This window comes from Balaenoptera physalus (genome assembly GCF_965194825.1).
Source record: "Balaenoptera physalus genome assembly, chromosome: 1".
Classification (NCBI taxonomy): Eukaryota; Metazoa; Chordata; class Mammalia; order Artiodactyla; family Balaenopteridae; genus Balaenoptera; species Balaenoptera physalus.
This window is the reverse complement of record NC_138882.1, coordinates 163,518,132-163,537,663: the sequence shown is the minus strand read 5'-3', so window position 1 is coordinate 163,537,663 and position 19,532 is coordinate 163,518,132. Positions and strand designations below refer to the sequence as shown.

Genomic DNA, 19,532 nt, shown 5'->3' with positions numbered 1-19,532 from the left:
TTCCAAGGTAGATTCAACAGGGCTTGGATGGAAGATGGAAGAGAATTTCTCTCCCTTACTTGACCCTTCTTGCTGCTGAAGAGCTTTTCAACAGCTCCAAGATGCTGGCAGGTCTAATTTATGGGTATCCATTGATTTAGCAATGTTTTTTTTTCCCCCTTAACATTTATTTTTTGGAACTCCATAGGTTAGAGATCAACAAGTTGTAATTATTATAATAGTAGCTTCAAGCTATCTGTAACTCTAGTTCTCTTCTCTCTGTTGATTTCTCAAGCCCAGAACCCTCCTAGGCCTAGTAGCTCTGGTGATGGGGGAAGTTTCAGCAGCAAGAAAAATTTGCAGCTGGGCATCAGTAGTTAACTCGGTTATGTAGAAGCCATCCAGTAGTTGAATGTAAATTGGATTTATTTATATGCTTTCCATTTTACAAATGGAGAAATAAGCCCTGGAGAATCTTGTCAAAAGGCATGTAACTAGTCAGTGTAAGCCCAGATTTCCCTGATACTGGGCTGGTACTTACTAGACCTGATTTCTTGACAGATTAGCCAAATCCATATACTTTTTTCATTTTTACTGATCCCTCATTGCAGAGTGATTATTTGTTAATTTTAATATTGCTTAATGCTTCCTGAGCCTGCTTGTAGGCCCCTGATGAATATGTTCACTTAGCCATGACCTTGCTCTTATGTTGTGCTAATCACTACCAGTTTATATTGCTGTCTATCCTCTTTGCTTTCAAAATGGTTTGAAATATTGCCTCTCAGAGTCTCTTTCCATTTTCGACTTCAAAATGGTATCTTTTATATTTTCTCCCTGGTTGCCATGGCCAATGTGTATGGAACAATTGGATTATCTTTGCATGTATCCCATGTTTAAGTAGGCTGGCCTTGTAGCAACAGTACCAGGTACTGTGGAATCCAGGCACATCAGATGGCTGTCAGCTTCCCACCTTCCTCTGTGTGTGCAGTGGAGGCGTGTATGGACACCAGGGCAGGGCGGGGGCGTATAACAGAAAAGGGGAACAGCTGGGGGTTTAAGTAGTATATTCTCAAGGAATATTTTGAGGGAGATAAAAGAAACTGCTTAAAATTTCATGTTTTCTAGAAGACTTTGAAATTGAATCGAGGGTAAGTTTCTTTCTGCTCTTCAGTCCGTTGATTTTGATTCTGACGTTTTAGGACTAGAACTCACATTCCTGTCTAACAAGCAGCATTCTGTGGTGTTGCATAGTGTTGGTTTATACATATGAATTCGTTAACATGCTCTTATCGGACTTCCCTGGTGGCGCAGTGGTTAAGAATCCACCTGCCAATGCAGGGGACACGGGTTTGAGACCTGGTCAGGGAAGATCCCACAACTGCGGAGCAACTAATCCTGTGCACCACAACTACTGAGCCTGCGCTCTAGAGCCCGCGAGCCACAACTACTGAGCCCACATGCCACAACTACTGAGCGCATGTGCCACAACTACTGAAGCCCGCATGCTTAGAGCCTGTGCTCTGCAACAAAGAGAAGCTACCGCAATGAGAAGCCCGCGCACCACAACGAAAAGTAGCCCCCGCTCGCCTCAACTAGAGAAAGCCCAGGTGCAGCAACGAAGACCCAACGCAGCCAAAAATAATTAATTAAAAAACAAAACAAAACATGCTCTCATCATGAAGGAGATGAATGGGAAATGGGTTCCAGAAATCTCATTCTATACCATGTTCTTATATGTAGCTCTCTTTTATTATTACCCCTCCATATTCTCAGCACTGTGAGGTGAATATTATTGTACACATTTTGTAGATGAGGAAACTGGAGTTTAGGAAGCTTAAGTATCTCTCTGAAGGTCACACAGCTAATCATTGACGAAGCTGACCTTCGAAATGTAAGTTTTTTTCTGGCTGCAAAGATTATGCTTTTAATAACAACACCATTTTCCCATATTTTCAGCCATATAAGTATCTCTCCTGTGTTTTCCTTTTCTCCAATTTCAGAATCCTTTATGGAGCATGCAGTTATTGATTAATAAATCTAGTGGCTTAAAACTAAAGGAGGCTGAGTGTCTGAGATAGAACTGTCTGTGTTTCACAGGGAAAAGGTTGTAGGAGGGATGTGGGAGGGGGAGCAGAGAAGGCTTCCTCTGACCTTTCGTGAAAATATTTTTGCCTGTGTTTCTATACTGAGGCCTTGTTAGTGGCTCCAGAATATCAGGATTTAGTCTTGTATTCCTCCGAGGCAAAGAGACGTTAAATACTCTGGAACGGGATCTGGAGAAATTCCACGGTTGTGACAGTAGCTTAGATGTTTGGGAATCACCTTCTCCAGACTTAGGGTCAGGAAGCAAATAGCATAACATTCCACAGGTAACTTTTTACTTTTTTACTTTTTAATTTTATTTTTGGCTGCGTTGGGTCTTTGTTGCTGAGCACGGGCTTTCTGTAGTTGCAGTGAACGGGGGCTACTCTTCATTGCGGTGCACGGGCTTCTCATTGCGGTGGCTTCTCTTATTGCGAAGCACGGGCTCTAGGCGTGTGGCCTTCAGTAGTTGTGGCTTGCGGGCTCTAGAGCGCAGGCTCAGTAGTTGTGGCGCATGGGCTTAGTTGCTTCCTGGACCAGGGATCGAACCCGTGTCACCTGCATTGGCAGGCAGATTCTTAACCACTGCACCACCAGGGAAGTCCCACAGCTACCTTTTAATTAGTGTTTTTGGCTTCTGATTTTGTTAGCAAACAAATATAATGTAACTATCTTATGAGTTCTAGAATCTAGAGCAAAGGGAAAATGGTAAAGAAACATGAAATATTAACTTTTGGTCCCATTTAAACTCCTGTATAATTTAGATTTTATCTGAGTTCCTTTATGAAAACTGTAACCCAAAATAGACATACAGCACGCTAAGGAACCTCGTTCACATCTATTTAGGTTTTCTGTTTTGTGTTTACGTTAACTCCCACTGAAAGAAGCGTGTGGGTCATTTGTGTGTTTATTGGCTACATAGCAGATCTACTGCGCAAATCTGTCTGGGGATTTGAAGGGACTGAAGGTCTTTTTAGAAGATAAATCTATCTGAGCCTAGCAAGATTAGAGCAGTAAGAGGGTATTGGGATAAAATTTCAGGCCAAGAACACCACCTGGTGGTTATAAGGAGGACTTGAGCCTTCTGTATTTGTAGTTTTTGCCATAGTATCAGTAATATCTTTGTCCAAAAATTACATTCTTACTTATAATAATTGCGGATTCAAATTTCTAAGAATAATTTTCTGCCATATGATTCTAGCATTCCCTTATTAAAACTGCTGCCAAAACCCTTAGACCAACCAAACTATTATCTGTGTCCAGCAGAATTGAAACCTCATGTCCTTTGTTGCTCCAAATGCAGGTCCTGTTTATCTCTGTAGAAAATCAATTAGTGTCTTTTCACCTCTTTATCAAAACCTCTAACTTTGGCATCATGCTTCTTTTATGTGGTAAATTTCTGCTTAGTGGAATGATGGCAGAGGAAATATTAGTGATTTTTCAGCAAGTGTTTGGCAGGTGTCATATAAAAGTAAGTCAGTTTTATCCTGTATAAAAATTATGAAGAAGAGTTTGAAAATTTCCCAGAGTGATTATTAGGGTGAGCAAAGTTGGCAGGAGATTATGTAACAGAATTTTACTGAAATACATATCTGAGATTTCTTTTTTATTGCTGTAAGTATCTTTATTATTTGACAACTGTGAATCTAAATAATTCTGTAGTTGGGTAAAGTAGGGACATCAGCCCGAGGGGAAAGGATCCTATTAAGTGAATCTGGATGCATATTTTATAGGCCTGGTTGGGAGGGGAAGATAAACAAAGTTTTAAATTTCAGGCTGAGCCTTGAGCTGGCATGGCATGTCTGTATCTTTTTTCCTAGTAGGAAAACTGAATCCAGGTCTCACTACCATTGAAATGTTTCTTGAGGGAGGGCTGTTCGTGTAAGATACTAAATAGAATGTGACATGACTTCCCATTGTTCTCCTGGGATTTTTAAAAACCATGAGTAACAGTATTATAATATTTGCATTTCAACACTCATATAATCAGACACTGTAAAAAGCTGCTCCATACTCAAATGCCCACACATTATATAATCCCATTTATATGAAATGTCCAGAATTGGCAAATCTACAGAGACAGAAAGTAGATTTGTGGTTGCCTGGGGCTGGGGCGGGGGGAAGTTGGGAGGAAATGGGGAGTGCTTGCTAATGGGCTTGAGATTTCTTTTTGGGGTGTACACCATCACCAGAATTAGATAGTGGTGATGGTGTACAACTGTCTGAGAATACTAAAAACCACTGTATTGTACACTTAAAAAATATTTAAACTTAAAGAAAGCTGATTCTTGGAGGAATGAACAAAACCAATTTTTTAAAGAAAGGTGATTATGGGAATTCCCTGGCGATCCAGTGGTTAGGACTCAGCATTTTCACTGCCAGGGCCTAGGTTCAATCCCTGGTTGGGGAACTAAGATCCTGCAAGCTGCACAGCACAGCCAAAAAAATAAAAATAAAATCTAAAAAAAAGTTTTTTAAAGATGATTGTGGTAACAATTCTCTCACTTATGTTCTAGCAGAAATGTTGTCTGATAATCTAAATATTCCACTTTGGGTCTTGAATGTTGTTTTAATTTGTACTTTATTGCCCTGTTCCTGACCTCCACAGGACCACGATGGGCCTCCTGGAACATTGGTGTGTTCATCTGCATTCGATGTGCTGGAATCCACAGGAATCTCGGGGTGCACATATCCAGGGTAAAGTCAGTTAACCTCGACCAGTGGACTCAGGAACAGATCCAGGTATTTACACAGCCCAAGAGTGAGTCAACTGCTCCCATACTTCCATGTAAAAGTAGTTCCGGATACATTTCAGTCAAACTGGGCATAAAGGCGAAGGTAAAGGAAAGTTTAGTTGTTAAACACTTATGTCACATTTAACACTTTTAATCTTTATATTTAAGACCCAAGTTATTCTACTTATATTTTGCTTCCTTCAAAGCACAAAGAGTCTATGGGCTAGGACCCCATGGATCCATGAAGGTATAAAGGGGGATCCTTGGATTATTTTCTAAGGGCCTTGGCACTTGCAGATCTAACGTTTATAGTTTTAGATACTCACTTAAAAAAAGAAAACCTTCCAACACATAGACTTATAATAATGTTTTATTGCAGAAATGCATATGTGAATCTTGCTTGCTGTTAGGTTGGTGGGCTGGGCATGAGACACTTAAGTTAGTGAGTCCAGCCTGGCCCAAGAGCTGCACCTCGATGTGGCTTCATTGTTCTATATTCTCTTCCTGCATTGAAACTTGTTAAAGTAATTTAAAAAATTTTTTTTCCCTTTTTTTGGGGGGAAAGAGGCTCCAAAGAAAACCAGCTGCTAATGTTGGTGTTAGAAATAAGAGGTTATTCTTAACAGAAAATGGCTTTAGAAGTTACTTTAGATTATTTTTATGGATTCACTAAAGGACTAAAAGGTTAGTTATATTCTCCAGTTACACTTTACTGCATCTTATGAAGGAAATTACATGCCATGGAGGTATTTGGGAATTTGAAGATTTTTTAAAATCTTGGAATTTCTCTCTCACAAGTGTTAAGAAGTCTGTCAAAAGCCTAATGAGAAACACATTTATTGGTAATACAGCGGAGTAGGTTAATTACTGCTATAAACTCAGAATTGTAGTTGTTCCTGATTATTGCCTGCCTGATTAGGCACTGATTATTGCCTGCCAAGTAGACATTTTGATTGGCAGCTATGTCTTGGACTTTGAAATGGGATCTTGAATTATTATTGAATTAAATGTATCCTGTCAGACAAATCTTTCAATAAAAGGAGGAGGGGTGGCAGGAAAGACAGCTGTGAAAGTAAATGATTGGGAGTAGAGCAGAGAGAATCATGGATTGGAAATCAGAATACAGGTTTAAATCTCGGTTCTGCCACTCCCTAGGTTGGTTCTTCAATTGTAAAATGGTACAACTGGGTGAGAAGTTTTTCAGTTCTTTCCTGATGTGATATTCCTTGTTTCCACATCTTTTTTATTGCAGTGCATGCAAGAGATGGGGAATGGAAAGGCAAACCGACTATATGAAGCCTACCTGCCTGAGACCTTTCGGCGACCTCAAATAGACCCGTATCTTTTCTGGAGCAACTCAGAAGGCTGAGTGGTTTTTTTGGTGTTTTGGGAGAGTCACACAAGACTCAGAACCCATGATCTGACTGGGCCATATCTATATGTGGATTAGTCGAAGTCTGGCTTTTCCTCTCTCCTGCAACCAAGACACATAGGAAGTCCACGTATACTTTCTAATGTCAGAATGGTGGTGTCACATGGGGAAGACTTGTTCAGGAATTAAGACTGCAGTGGTTCACTGTGAATTCTTCCATAAAGTGACATCTCCAATAATTTTTGGATCTCTGAAACCGTTGTTTGATAAAAAGAATAGTTTATTGTGCTATGTTGAGTTAGCAAAACTGCCATTCATTTTTAACACCTTTTTATATCCTAGCTCAAAGAATTAACTGTTGTTGACCAGTTAATCCATAACTTTCTTCCCCCATCCCCTCCAAAGGAGATAGCACCCAGCTCACAAAACCAAACCCCCTGAACGCAGTGCTTCTCAAAATGTGGTTTGTAGACCATCTTATTAGAGTTTGCTTTTGGTGGGTGCAGGTGGAACCTGTTAAATGCAGATTTGGGGCCCTGCAGAGGATCCACTGATCAGAATCTGGCAGTGGGGCACAAGAGGTTATAAGGGGCACTCGGGTGCCTTTGTTTAAGACTTGTTGACTTAAGGGCTTTAAAATAGATAATTGACTGCCTTACCTGTATTCTAGAATAGCCACAGGCTCCACTGATGTCAAAATGAAGATTGATCCCATTTTCTGCTATCACTACTCTGAAGGAAAACCCTAGGAAATGGTGATTCCCTGCAGTAACCACGAAGGAGGCATTTAAAGGTTTTGGTCAGGGAAACCCCACGTGAAGAGACAGGAGCCATGTGGGGAAACCAGGCAGGAGGGAGAGAGGAGAATGATGTTCCATGGAATACCAATTGACCTTTTATAGTCATTCCATGAAAAAGATTTGTTTGATTTATCCTTAATAAGCTTTCTGCAGAGCTGTCGAGGGATTTATTCGAGATAAATATGAGAAGAAGAAATACATGGACCGAAGTCTGGACATCAATGCCTTTAGGGTTGGTTGTAAATCTTTCAAGTTTTGTTCATAATAAATAATTTGCTTATTAATCAGCCCAGGTGGGAATCTGAAGAACAGCTACCAAAATACTCTAAGACCATAAAGAAAAAAAAAAAGTAGAAAAAAGCCAGCTATAGAATCAAGACCATGAGGTATCATGGAGCAAACTTTTGCCGCAGGGATGGACCAACCATCAGTGAATTCTTTACCTTGATTTGGATTTAGATGTTAGTGATTCCCAGCTCCAAATTCTTCAGATGGACATGTTGGGCATACTAGATCAAACAGAATAATATGTGTGTGTATGTATATACGTGTGTGTGTGTGTGTGTGTGTGTGTGCATTTTTTTGCTGTAAATGCAGTCAACAAAATTAGGTGTAATTAAAGCACTAGAGTTTCCTTCAGTTTGACCAGCATATTATTTCCAGTGTGTCGACAGACTGCCAATGGGACCCTTGTTCTTGAGAGGGGGTTTTAGGAGACTCCCAGTTGCCAAATACACTTTTCATCCTAGGCGTGTAGTTAGAATCTGAAATACAGTGTATGATAACTGGACAAGTATAACATACAGGAGGAAATACAACACGGTTTCTGGAAGAAGAAAATATGCCTGACTAATGACAACTAGAGAGGAACCAATAAATATGACTACTTAGACCTTCAAAAAGCCTTTGACAAGACTCTATAGTAAATTTGCTTTGGAATAATTGACTGTTTCTCTAACCAAGGAAGTATGGAGAATATGGGATTCTCCAGTTCTAGCCAAGGACCTATCTAGCTATCCTCTATCTTCTATCTGTTGTTTATTTTAATGGAAGATGTACTAGCCAGTGAAATCATTAAGTTTACACAGGGCTCTAAGCCCTTCCAGGTAATTTAAAGTCAAGCTAATTGGAATCAGCTCCAGACTGATCTTTTGAGCTTGTGTGAAAAGGAACACTAACTGGGAGGTGAATTTCAGTGTAGGCAAGTGCAGGGTAATACGTGTAGTTAGGTAAAGATAATTCCTTCTCAACTTAGTATGAAGGACTCTTACCTCACAGTCACCCAGAAAAGGGACCTAGAAGTTATTGTAACTGTCCCAAGAAAGAATTAACCCAGTGTATAGCTACGGCTTAGATGGCATCATCAAAAAGGGTTTGACACCAAAGCACAAACGTTTCCTTTCATTTGTAGAAAACTGTGGTCTGTCTGCTTAGCTCTACTCATTGTACCAGAACATATAATATCAGACGAGGTCAGAAAAAGGTATCTGAGGTAATTCAGAAGGTGGGAGAAGAGGAAAGAGTAGCTATATGGAGATAGTGTTCATTCGTAATTAGGTTGCTGGTGTACCATACCCCATGAAAGCAGCCTGTTTTACTCACTGAATGTTTTCATTTAGGAAGGAAATATCTCCTATGTGCCAAAGAGCTATTTCAAACTTTTTTATTTGATGTACTTAGATTTTTTTTTTTTTGGCTGTGTTGGGTCTTCGTTTCTGTGCGAGGGCTTTCTCTAGTTGCGGCGAGCGGGGGCCACTCTTCATCGCGGTGCGGGGGCCTCTCACTATCGCGGCCTCTCTTGTTGCGGAGCACAGGCTCCAGGCGTGCAGGCTCAGTAGTTGTGGCTCATGGGCCCAGTTGCTCCGCGGCATGTGGGATCTTCCCAGACCAGGGCTCGAACCCGTGTTCCATGCATTAGCAGGCAGATTCTCAACCACTGCACCACCAGGGAAGCCCCTGTACTTAGATTTTTAAAAAATACTCTTGCAAAGATTTATATGCCAAGAATTAATATTTGCTAAGTGAAGGCATTTATTATCAAATCTAAAAGAAACTGCCTTTGTTAATTAAAGAGTATTCTTTTTAAATGGACAGGTAAGACATTTTTAACTTCAAGAAATAAAGTGTTCTGTATTAAAGCATTACACTATGCATGAAACAGACATAGCTGCGTGTGTTCTTCATGATTATAATACCACTTTATAGATAATATGAAAGTTAAAGTGGAAAATCCATGCCTACTCTTATCTTTACTAATGATTATCATTTTGGTGTGTTCTCCCATTTTTTTCCTACTTTTTGGAGGCGTAATTATAATACAGTTATATAGAATGTCTCCTGCTTTCACTCGACTTAACACATCATTTTTTTTTTGGTAACATTACTTGTTAGTTTTCACAACTTGTAATTGTTGAATCTTATTCAGTGAGTAACTAGATCACAGTTTATTTTACTATTCTCCTCTGTGGCATAAAGGTTAAGTTTTTCTTCAGCATATAAAATTCTGGGATGAAGTTCTTGGTGTATATAACCTTTTCCATGTTTTGGATTATTTTCTTAAGATACATTACAAAATATTGTATTATCTAGGGCAAAGGGTTTCAGTATTTGTCTCTTCGTACTTTTGCCAATATACTTTCTAGAAGTTGTGCTATTTTATACTGTCTTCTTAGCATTGGGTAAGAGTGGTAGTTTTACTCAATCCCTACCAATATTAGATATTATTATTAAGATTTTTCTCCCTCAAAAAGTGCTTTTTTTTTTTTTTGGCTATGCCTTGCAGCTTGAGGGATCTTAGCTCCCCAGCCGGGGATCAAACCTGGGCCCTCAGCAATGTAAGCGCAGAGTTCTAACCACTGGACCTCCAGTGAATTCCCCCCAAAATGAATTTTAAATTTCACTTTTTGATGATTAGCAGGGCTGACCATTTTTCATGTGTATGCTATACTTCCTTTTTTTTTAGTCAAATTTTATTTTTAAAAAAAGCAGCAGATCGACATTACAATTCAAGAATCTAATGTAAATATGCACTTGACAATGAAGCACATCTGAGTATGGAGTGAAAAAAGTTTTCGAAAAATCCATCAAACGTATCATCTCCAAATACCCAAATAATAAATCACTTCTACAGGCCTTTTGTTGAGTGGAATCATAAACAAAGAACAGAAGATTTATTGCTGTGAAAACAAATCTGTAGTACAGTAGTATGAATCTTGGGTATTAAGCATAATCAGTTGAATCAAGTTAGGAAGTTGAAAATCTAATAAGAAATTTGTGTGTGTGAGAGAAAGTCTATAAGCCAGTTGACCCAAGAGCAACTGAGATATCAAACTTGTTCAGTGAGACCAGACATTATTTTAAATCTCCATATTTTGAAGGAAATTAAAAATTACAATTTCAACAGCCCACAAACTAAATAAAAGCTGTAGAAAGCAATTAAAACTATGTTCAAAGAGCCACTTTTTCAGCTCAATTTTCAGCACCCCAAGGGAAAAGAAAAGTATCCATGACTATCACAGATGAAAACAGAATGAATGTCATCGGAATCAGTTATTTTTCCCCACTGAGGTATAAAATCTATATAGAAATTTGGTACTATACTATAACAAATGGTACTTCTCATAGTTCTGTTTTAATTTCCTTTAAACCCTGTTTAGTATAGTTTTTTTTAATTGTTGTAAAAATGTTTTCATGATTCTGAATCTGGTTCCAGTTCTTTTTCATTTATTTTTATATCAATATTTAATACACTGGCTACCAGTTCTAATCAGAAAAAATATCTTGGACGTCTCTTCATTATAAAAGCATATTCAGCAGAAATTACTGATATGCAAGCAAACCATAAAAGGTTCAGCTCTCTGGAAATCACATTTTCGTAGATTGTTTCAGTCTGAGTATTCTTTACAATGATTCTTGATGGAAGACTCTTCCAATCTTGTAAACATCAGTGTGCACAGTCTCGCTACTACGTAGTTTCATATCCTTGGACAGGAGGGCGGGTTCACAGCTAGTGAAAGCGAGAGCAGTCTAAGTTTTAATGGCTGATAAACCCTACATCCTACAGGAGGAAAGCACTTTTCCTTTTTTGCTACTTAAGAATGTAGCAGAAATGGATGCTGAGGTAGCCCAGTCAATCCTTATTTTTTTCTTTTTTTGTAAATTTGGTCTCAGAATATTTCTGGAAGGGTGACATTTCGAAGAAGCCACTGCTGGGACTGGCTTCCATTGCAGTCTCTAATGCTGGGCACCTGGCTGTCCTCTTCCGTGGCTTTATCTAGGCACTGATTACTGTTCACATGCTGCAGGGTTAATTTCACCGGGTCATACTCCTAAAGTTGGTTGCCTTTTAGGTGGTGGCATTTGAGCATTGTGACTGGGCCATTAAGTTTGGAGACACCCAAGCAAAGGTCATCTGTTCTAATTTCTTTGTTGGCAGTGTAAGAGAAAACCTGATTACCTCCCATACTGTGACAGTTAAAAATTCCAACTTTTTCATTCTCTTTTCTAGCCATGTTATCCAGACACTGATTTGTTTCCACATTTCATATCTCTCCCAAAGAGAAATAGTGATGTGGAATCTGAGAATTGGCATAAATATTCTCTAGGTACCAAGAGAAAGGTCTGCATTGGAGTTTGCGTCTTAGACCAAGTCTTGGTGATATATCTCCATAATCTACCTTTGTAACACCTGGAGAAATTATATAGAAGAAATGCTTGAATTCATCCATCCACACTTCTGCAAGTCATTTGTTATTTTTATGGATAATCTGCCCTGTGCCTCCTGGAAACATGTAGGGTATAGCTTTCTGAAACACATGTCCAACATGTGAGCAAGTAACAATCTCCAAAGTTCCTCCACACTGCCAAATCCTAAAGGAAATTTCTAGGTTTTCTCCTCCCCAAATATCCATTCCAGCATCATATGTTCCAATTTCCTGAAAGTAATCTCTGTCTATTGAAAAAAGGCCTCCTGCCATTGTAGGTGTTCTCACAGGAAGAGTTCAATCACCTTTCCTTCTGTCCATTTCTCTTTGGGGAACAGGATACCAGTGAAAATTGAGCTTCCAGTTGAATCCACCATAGGTCATGTCAGAACCTGCCATGTACTCAAAAGTATCATCACTGATCACATCAGTGATAGGATAGTCCACTGTCTTCCTGTCATGTTTGATCCTGGCTAAGAGAGGCTCCAGCCACCCCACTGTACACTCACAGTGAGCATCTAAAAAGGTGATCACTTGGTCTTTAGACACTGCAGCTCCTTTTAACCTAGCTCTGATCAATCCAGAGCATGGCTTCATTCGAATTACATGAACTGGTAATTTAATTTTTTCACATAACTCTCTAGAGGTCTTTTCAAAAAGTCTCTTTCACTGGCATCATCTACTAGAACAATTTCTTCTAGCATGTGTCTTGGTGAGCGATTAATGACACTATGGACAGTTCGCAGAAGTGTGCGCCAAGCCTCATTGTGGGAAACAATCACCACACTTGTTGTGATAATATTCCTTGTATCCGGGAACATTATCTAGATACACCTTTGTTTTACACCCTTCTAACCTAACATCTGGTGAAGATCTGTTGAGTGCAATCATCTCACTTGCCGTTAAATTGAACTGATTGATTTTATCCTTTTTTTTTTTTTTAATAAATTTATTTATTTTTGGCTGTGTTGGGTCTTCGTTCCTGTGCTAGGGCTTTCTCTAGTTGCAGCAAGTGGGGGCCAGTCTTCATCACGGTGCACGGGCCTCTCACTATCGCGGCCTTTCTTGTTGCGGAGCACAGGCTCCAGACGCGCAGGCTCAGTAGTTGTGGCTCATGGGCCCAGTTGTTCCACAGCATGTGGGATCTTCCCAGACCAGGGCTCGAACCCGTGTCCCCTGCATTAGCAGGCAGATTCTCAACCACTGCGCCAACGGGGAAGCCTGAACTGATTGATTTTAAACATCTCTTTCATCTTTTCTTGATCCTCTTTGGGAATGACGACTGGTTTCCCCATTTCTCCAGGACCTTCATGAGGCTTTTGTACTGGCTCTAGAACATCCCCAGCAGGAAGTCCTCTCTTTTTTCATCACATTTGTTGCATTCACTGAAGTAAAACAGCAGGAACATATCCAAGAGTACCCAAATCAAGGAGGTGGCTAGGACCACCTTGCAATACGCAAATTTTCTCATGGCACTTTAAGTCAAATGCAAAATTTTTAAATATATATAAATATACAAAGATCATGAAAATTATTCCAATCCAGTTTCATCAGAAATCACGTTCATAACCTTGGTCCGCGCGGCAGCGGCGGCGGCGGCGGCAGCAGCGGGCGCTCCTCGGGGCCGGCCCGGGCGGTCGCGGCGCGATCCCGTGGGCCGCAGCGCGGGCGCTACTGTCGGTCCGCCGCGCCGCCTCCTCGACCACTGCCTGCGGCTCCCCGGGCGGGCCCGACGCGAGCCCCGCCTCCGCCGCCTATACTTCCTTTTATATGCCTGTGTTCTTGTTTACTTTGTGGCTCTGTTATGCATTTAGATTTCTTTTGATGATAAAAATGTGACCAGTAACAGTATAATCTGTGCAAGTATTATGAAACTGCCTCTGAAAGTAACAAAAACTGAGAAAGACTTTCTAATATTCTGGTTTTGATGTGCTTTTTGGTTTTATACAGGTGATGCATTCAGGACACCCTAAAAGGGATACTTGAATCCTTTTACTCATTTTTGCCTTATTTTCTTGGTTTTTGTTTTTCTAATCTTTAAGCTTGGTTTATTTTCTTATTTTTAAAAAAGGAGATGAAGAGGGAGAGAACTTTTGATGGAAGTTAGAAAATCACAAAGGCTGTATGCCGAGTAAGATGAACAGTTTTCACCCCTGTGCCAAGATGAGCAAGTTAAACTAGGGTCAAAAAGGGGCAGCAAACCGGTGAAATGGTTTAACCCCTGTAGATAACCCAGTCTGCACACTAGCGGGCATAAGTGTGTTAGGCAGAACAAGGAGGGAGGTGCTTAAGAAATCTGAAAGATGCCTGTTGCAGCCTTGAGGCCAGGGTGGAAGAAGCCAACGCTCATGCCCCACACCAAGAAACCCCGAGTTTGTCAGACTCCTACATCAGATTCAGTAGGGATATTTGTGTCCTTTTGGGCCATTTGAGGTTATAATTTGTTGAACTGTTAGTCACCATGGGGCCTGTTCTTTGTCTTGTTTTGTTAAATCATCATAGAAAGAAAAAGATGACAAGTGGAAAAGAGGGAGCGAACCAGCTCCGGAGAAAAAAATGGAACCTGTTGTTTTTGAGAAAGTTAAAATGGTAAGTGGGGAAGTATGTGTACTGTGTGGGTGGCCTTGTTCACGTGGCGTGTTCACATGTGGAGGGGACGGGTGGGGTGGTGTTGATAGCGTATCTCACCATTGTACCTGGGGCTAAAGGGGGGCCACGTGTAGGTTTGATCACCCGCTGACATTTCTGCTGCTTTCTCATTGCCTTGTTGCTGCCTGATCTGCTCTGTAACACTTCTTTTGGGGTCCAGATGGGAGCTTAAGAACTACATCTGTCCCATCTGAGCAAGAGGCACATTTCAGGGCAGAATGCCAAGGCTCTGTGACACCTTCTGAGCAGATGCTACATTAGTCCTTCTCTCCTTAGACCTTCTTTACCTCGTTCTCCTGTTGTGGTTAAGAACAGTCCAGAAGCCAGGCTATCCTCATCCATTTTATATCATCCCTTCTTGTATTCTTGCTCTGTCATATGGAAGTAGACACCTTTCTTTTCCCACAGGACATATTGTGGCAGTGGTAGTAGATGCTCTACTATAGGAGTTTAGATTCTAGGGAAAGAGGACTTTTTACTATTTGCTTAAGGAAGAGTCTTCTATCATCATTCTGAATTGCACTGTCTGCAGAACACATTCCTTAGTGATACTGGCAGAGTGAATTAGGTAACCTTTAACTGAGCTCCTTTTCGGTATTAAAGGTTTTCTAATCACTGGGAGATGTGTTGGCTCTTGTACCATAGGACAGCTGCCTTTATTCTTGGCTTTTCCTGGGACCAGAAACTGCTGCTCCTGTTGGATACCCTGATCTGTGGTTGTCTTGGTTTCAGAAAGATCTGTCTCTTCAGAAAGCCAAATAAGCACAGATGACAGCTTTGTTTTTCACTTTAGGTTTGATTTCTGCACTGTGCCTCCTGACTTGATTTTTTCACACGACGCTTCCTGAGTTGTGTTTCTTTGGTAACTCTCTGAATAACAGCAGCCAAGCCACAAGAACCCCTGTGGCTTTACAGCAGAGAGGATAATAGAAGGTTCAAAAACACCTGCTTATTTCTTTCTGTAACGTATTTTCACCTTAGCCACAGAAAAAAGAAGATCTACAGCTACCTCGGAAAAGTTCCCCGAAATCCACAGCACCTGTCATGGATTTGTTGGGCCTTGGTAAGAGTTAGACTTTTCCACTCCCATAATCATACAAATTTTGATGAATTCTCTGTGATCCTGGGAAGATAGGTAGAGATGGGACTCTTCAGTTGGTGGCTTCATCACTAAGATTGTTCTCTCGTGCTCTTCCTGTTGTTTTACATCTGAGCAGTTGTTCTAAGAGGTGTTTCATTTTTCACCGTACTGTGAAAAATGTACAGTGATAGAGTAGTGGTTAAGTACAGTAGTGGTGGAGCATGGCCATTGAAGCCAAAGTCCCAACTCTGCCACCTACTATCTGTGTCACCTTGGGTAGCTCACTTAACCTCTAAACATTACTTTCCTAATCTACATAGTGAGGATGATACGAGTCTACTTCAAAGATGATGTTGGAAGGATTAAATGAGATAATGCCTCTAAAACTCTTAACTCCTTGCCCAGCACAAACTAAGCATTCATTAAACGTTAGCAAGTTTCACTAAACCAGCACCTGTGAGCCCTGCCCCCATCCCTCTCATTTTCCAGGTGCATCCTGTTTCTGAGACGGCCCATTACCTTGTGATCATGATTTTCCTCCAAACTTTTGAAACCCTGAACTAGTGGTTCTACCCCTTTCAGAAATAGAGCCTATTCTTACCTTTCACAGTACTGATGGCTATACTTTGTTTCAGTCCATTCCTGCTGATTTAGGTTATTGGCTACTTCGGCTTCTAATGTCTATACTTTTCATTTCCCTCTGAAAATGAATCCTACACAGCTTTGCCCCTCAAATAGCCTGAAAGGAGCCAGCCAGCCCCCTTGCGGTGGTGCTAACGTAGCCTTCAAGCCTGGGTTTCTGCTGTCCTTTGCCTGAAAGCTGGGCTACAGGCTTCTCCAGACTGTTCTGGGGAATGTGGGGTGAGGCCTCTTATGAGATGCCCCATCCAAGCTGGGTGGTTCCAGAACATAGATTTCTGGGTTCTTGATGGAGCATGTGGGCCTTCGCTGCTTTGTGTCTAGAATAGAAGGAAGGAATGGGCTTAATGAGCAGTGCTACGTTTTAACTTTGATCTCTCTTTCCAGATGCTCCTGTGTCCTGCCCCATTGCAAATAGTAAGACCAGTAATACCCTAGAGAAGGATTTAGATCTTTTGGCCTCTGTTCCATCTCCCTCTTCTTCAGTTTCCAGAAAGGTGAGTCTTGTGGGTGCCTCAGGATTAAAGAGCATTCTGGAAAGGGTGATTTTGATAACGTAATCATGGAACCAAGTCATGCTTCCTTGGTGGAATTGGACTTTGATTTTCTTGATTCTTCCCTTAATGCTATCATCTGTGTTACAGCCTAAGGTTACTATTCATTCCATGTTGTCTCCTGCCCAAAAAGAGTGGGCCCTTTGAGTGGACTTCTGTTGAAGGTGTGTCAGGTTGTAAAGGCTGATCCTGTAGGTCAGCTCCTCAGCCTGAGTTATTGCCAGAGAGTTTGTAAGTAGGAAAGACTTGAAACCTTTAATGGCTACCATTTGTGGAGTACCTGCTGTGTACAACAGGCACAGTGCTAGGTGATTTTGTATCTCATTTTGTATATTTCATATATGATTTAAAATACTCACCACAACCCTGCAAAATGGATCTTTTATAGATGAGGAAATGTTAGTTCAGAAAAGTTAATGTGACTAGCTTCTCGTTGCACAACTAGTAAGTGGTGGCACTGGGATCTTAATTCAGTTCTCTCTGGATGCATCAATTGTAGGTCATTTTTATTTGTTTATGTGTTAGTTTTCCACCAAATCACATTGTTTTGCTAAAGAACAAAGAATTGTACCAGAGCTTAACTATCAGGTGTTTCCAGATATTTGTATGGTAAAAGTGTCAGGAAGCTATTAACTTGAGCCACGAACTCGTATTGCAAATGTTAGAAGCGGCAGAGAGATGCAGGAGGTCCTTACAGAGACCCCCATGAGGACCATTCCAATCCCCATCCCCCACCCTCTTTGCCCTAAGGTTGTAGGTTCCATGCCAACCGCGGGGAGTGCCGGCTCTGTTCCCGAAAACCTAAACCTGTTTCCAGAGCCAGGGAGCAAATCAGAAGAAACAGGCAAGAAGCAGCTCTCTAAAGACTCCATCCTTTCACTCTATGGATCCCAGACGCCTCAGATGCCTGCCCAAGGTAGAGTTCATGGGGGTCATGGCAATGTGCCGGACAGAGACGTGAGGCCTGACATGCAGGAATCATTTGTTGTGACAGGGGCAGTTGCTCTGGGGGCCAGGACATCATACTCCAAACAAACCTGAACATGACATTCCTTGTGAAGCTACCAAGTATCAGGAGATAGAGATTAACGTAACTCAGAGCCATACTTCTGTGGGGTCTGACATCACAGCTCTGTGAAGTCTGACTCAGGGTCCGGATCTGGACCCTAAAGGGGAAGTGGCTGGGTCAGCAGCCCGCTGGAAGCCGTAGCAAGTCTTGTAGGGGCTCTGTCTAACCGTTTTGCTGTGTAAAAGAGCATTCTGAGTTGAGTAATCCTGAGGAATTCTAGCTGGAAAGGAGCAGCCAGTGAGAGTTTGGACTCACCTCGTACGCATTCCTCTTTAACAGATCTGTGTGTATGTTTTCTTGGCAGCAATGTTCATGGCTCCTGCTCAGATGGCATATCCCACAGCCTACCCCAGCTTCCCTGGGGTTACACCTCCTAACAGCCTAATGGGGAGCATGATGCCCCCACCAGTAGGCATGGTAGCTCAGCCAGGAGCTTCTGGTATGGTTGCCCCCATGGCCATGCCTGCAGGCTATATGGGTGGCATGCAGGCATCCATGATGGCTGTGCCAAACGGAATGATGACCACCCAGCAGGCCGGCTACATGGCAGGCATGGCAGCTATGCCCCAGACTGTGTACGGGGTTCAGCCAGCTCAGCAGCTGCAGTGGAACCTTACTCAGGTAAGCTGCTCCATTTCACTCAGGACAAGAGTTTTGAGCCTCCCTCAAGTCCGTCTCACTTAGTGTCTCTCCCTTACCCTTTGAATCCTTGCAGTGTAGATGAGATATTGCCAGAGACATTCTCGGGTTTGCTTCATTTATTTATTTTTTTAACAGAAGATCTGTCTAACCTCAGACTTTCTAAGGCATTTTGGGTTCCTGTAGAATAAAGGTAACTGCCTAATTCTAAAACTCTCCACACATTCACCAAAACAACCTATACAGAGAAACAATGAGTGCAAATAAAAGCACCCATAACTCACGACTACCGCATCTAATAGAATACTACAAACCTCAAATTACATGACAGTAGGCATATAAACACCGAAATCCACCAGGGCCAGCATCACAGAGAGACCATGTGAAAAGAGGAGAGGGAGCAGGGGGCTAGAGGTGATAGAGCATAGATAAAATCACCCCCTAGAAAGAGAAAGCCCTGTCCTGATTAGAGGCATGCGGAGAAGAGGTCTGAGACGTGATGGAGTAGAACTCTGGTTACTTGGAGAATCAAAAACAAGGGACTTGAAATATATAGGTTTATGAGTGGTAGCTTTGGAAAAGCATTGTGTGTAGGAGAGATGGGGATGACCTAGAAGGAGGGGGTGCTGTTTGGAGACCTGGTGGTGAAGGGGAAGTAAGAAATGAGAAGTGGAAAAGAGAATCACAAAATCAGAAGATCCACCATTCTCCTTCCCACCAAATGATCATTTCACTATACTAACAGAAGAGGGCGCTCTTGTACTAACAAATCTAGTAGTCTCCCCAGACCCTCTCACCTGTCTGTATTATTGCTGATTCGGAAAAATAGAGCACTACAAACTAAACAGAAAGTGGCAGACGACATTCATACAAAACTACTATGAGAAGAAAATAGAAAATGAAAATCAAAACATTTCAGGAAGTGGAAATTCTCCCCCAAAAGCAGTCACGAAGTAGAAGAAAACTGTTACACAATCCACCAATCTGAATTAAATGTCCTTTAACAAACACTTGCAGATAAGACAAAACAGCTTGAATCAGAAATTTAAAAACTTAGAACTAAAATGGACAAAAAACTGGAAGTTGTGAAGTGAAAGTTTACTGAACTCAGGAAACAAATTGGAAAATGACACAATTATCTTAGAAATAGACTGAATTACAAGTTAGTCAAAGGAGAATAGATTCAACTGAAAATATGTTTGGCATTGAGGAAAGGCATTAAACAGCTCA

The 19,532-nt window shown here is 41.3% G+C and overlaps 1 protein-coding gene and 1 pseudogene across 2 annotated transcripts in view; one reads left to right on the top strand and one right to left on the bottom strand.

Moving 5' to 3' along the window:
- The window catches only part of SMAP2 (small ArfGAP2), a 48,480-nt gene that overhangs the window by 25,806 nt on the left and 3,142 nt on the right, over positions 1 to 19,532 (top strand). The window contains exons 2-9 of the mRNA XM_082444737.1: positions 4,670 to 4,803; positions 6,049 to 6,134; positions 7,122 to 7,200; positions 14,174 to 14,260; positions 15,302 to 15,383; positions 16,428 to 16,537; positions 17,345 to 17,510; positions 17,968 to 18,284. Of these exons, the coding sequence (XP_082300863.1) occupies positions 4,670 to 4,803; positions 6,049 to 6,134; positions 7,122 to 7,200; positions 14,174 to 14,260; positions 15,302 to 15,383; positions 16,428 to 16,537; positions 17,345 to 17,510; positions 17,968 to 18,284 (1,061 nt within the window). The remainder of the gene's footprint in view (positions 1 to 4,669; positions 4,804 to 6,048; positions 6,135 to 7,121; positions 7,201 to 14,173; positions 14,261 to 15,301; positions 15,384 to 16,427; positions 16,538 to 17,344; positions 17,511 to 17,967; positions 18,285 to 19,532) is intronic.
- Positions 7,207 to 12,626, bottom strand: LOC309652722 (polypeptide N-acetylgalactosaminyltransferase 1 pseudogene; annotated as a pseudogene). The gene has a single exon. The product of its transcript is annotated as a polypeptide N-acetylgalactosaminyltransferase 1 pseudogene (transcript).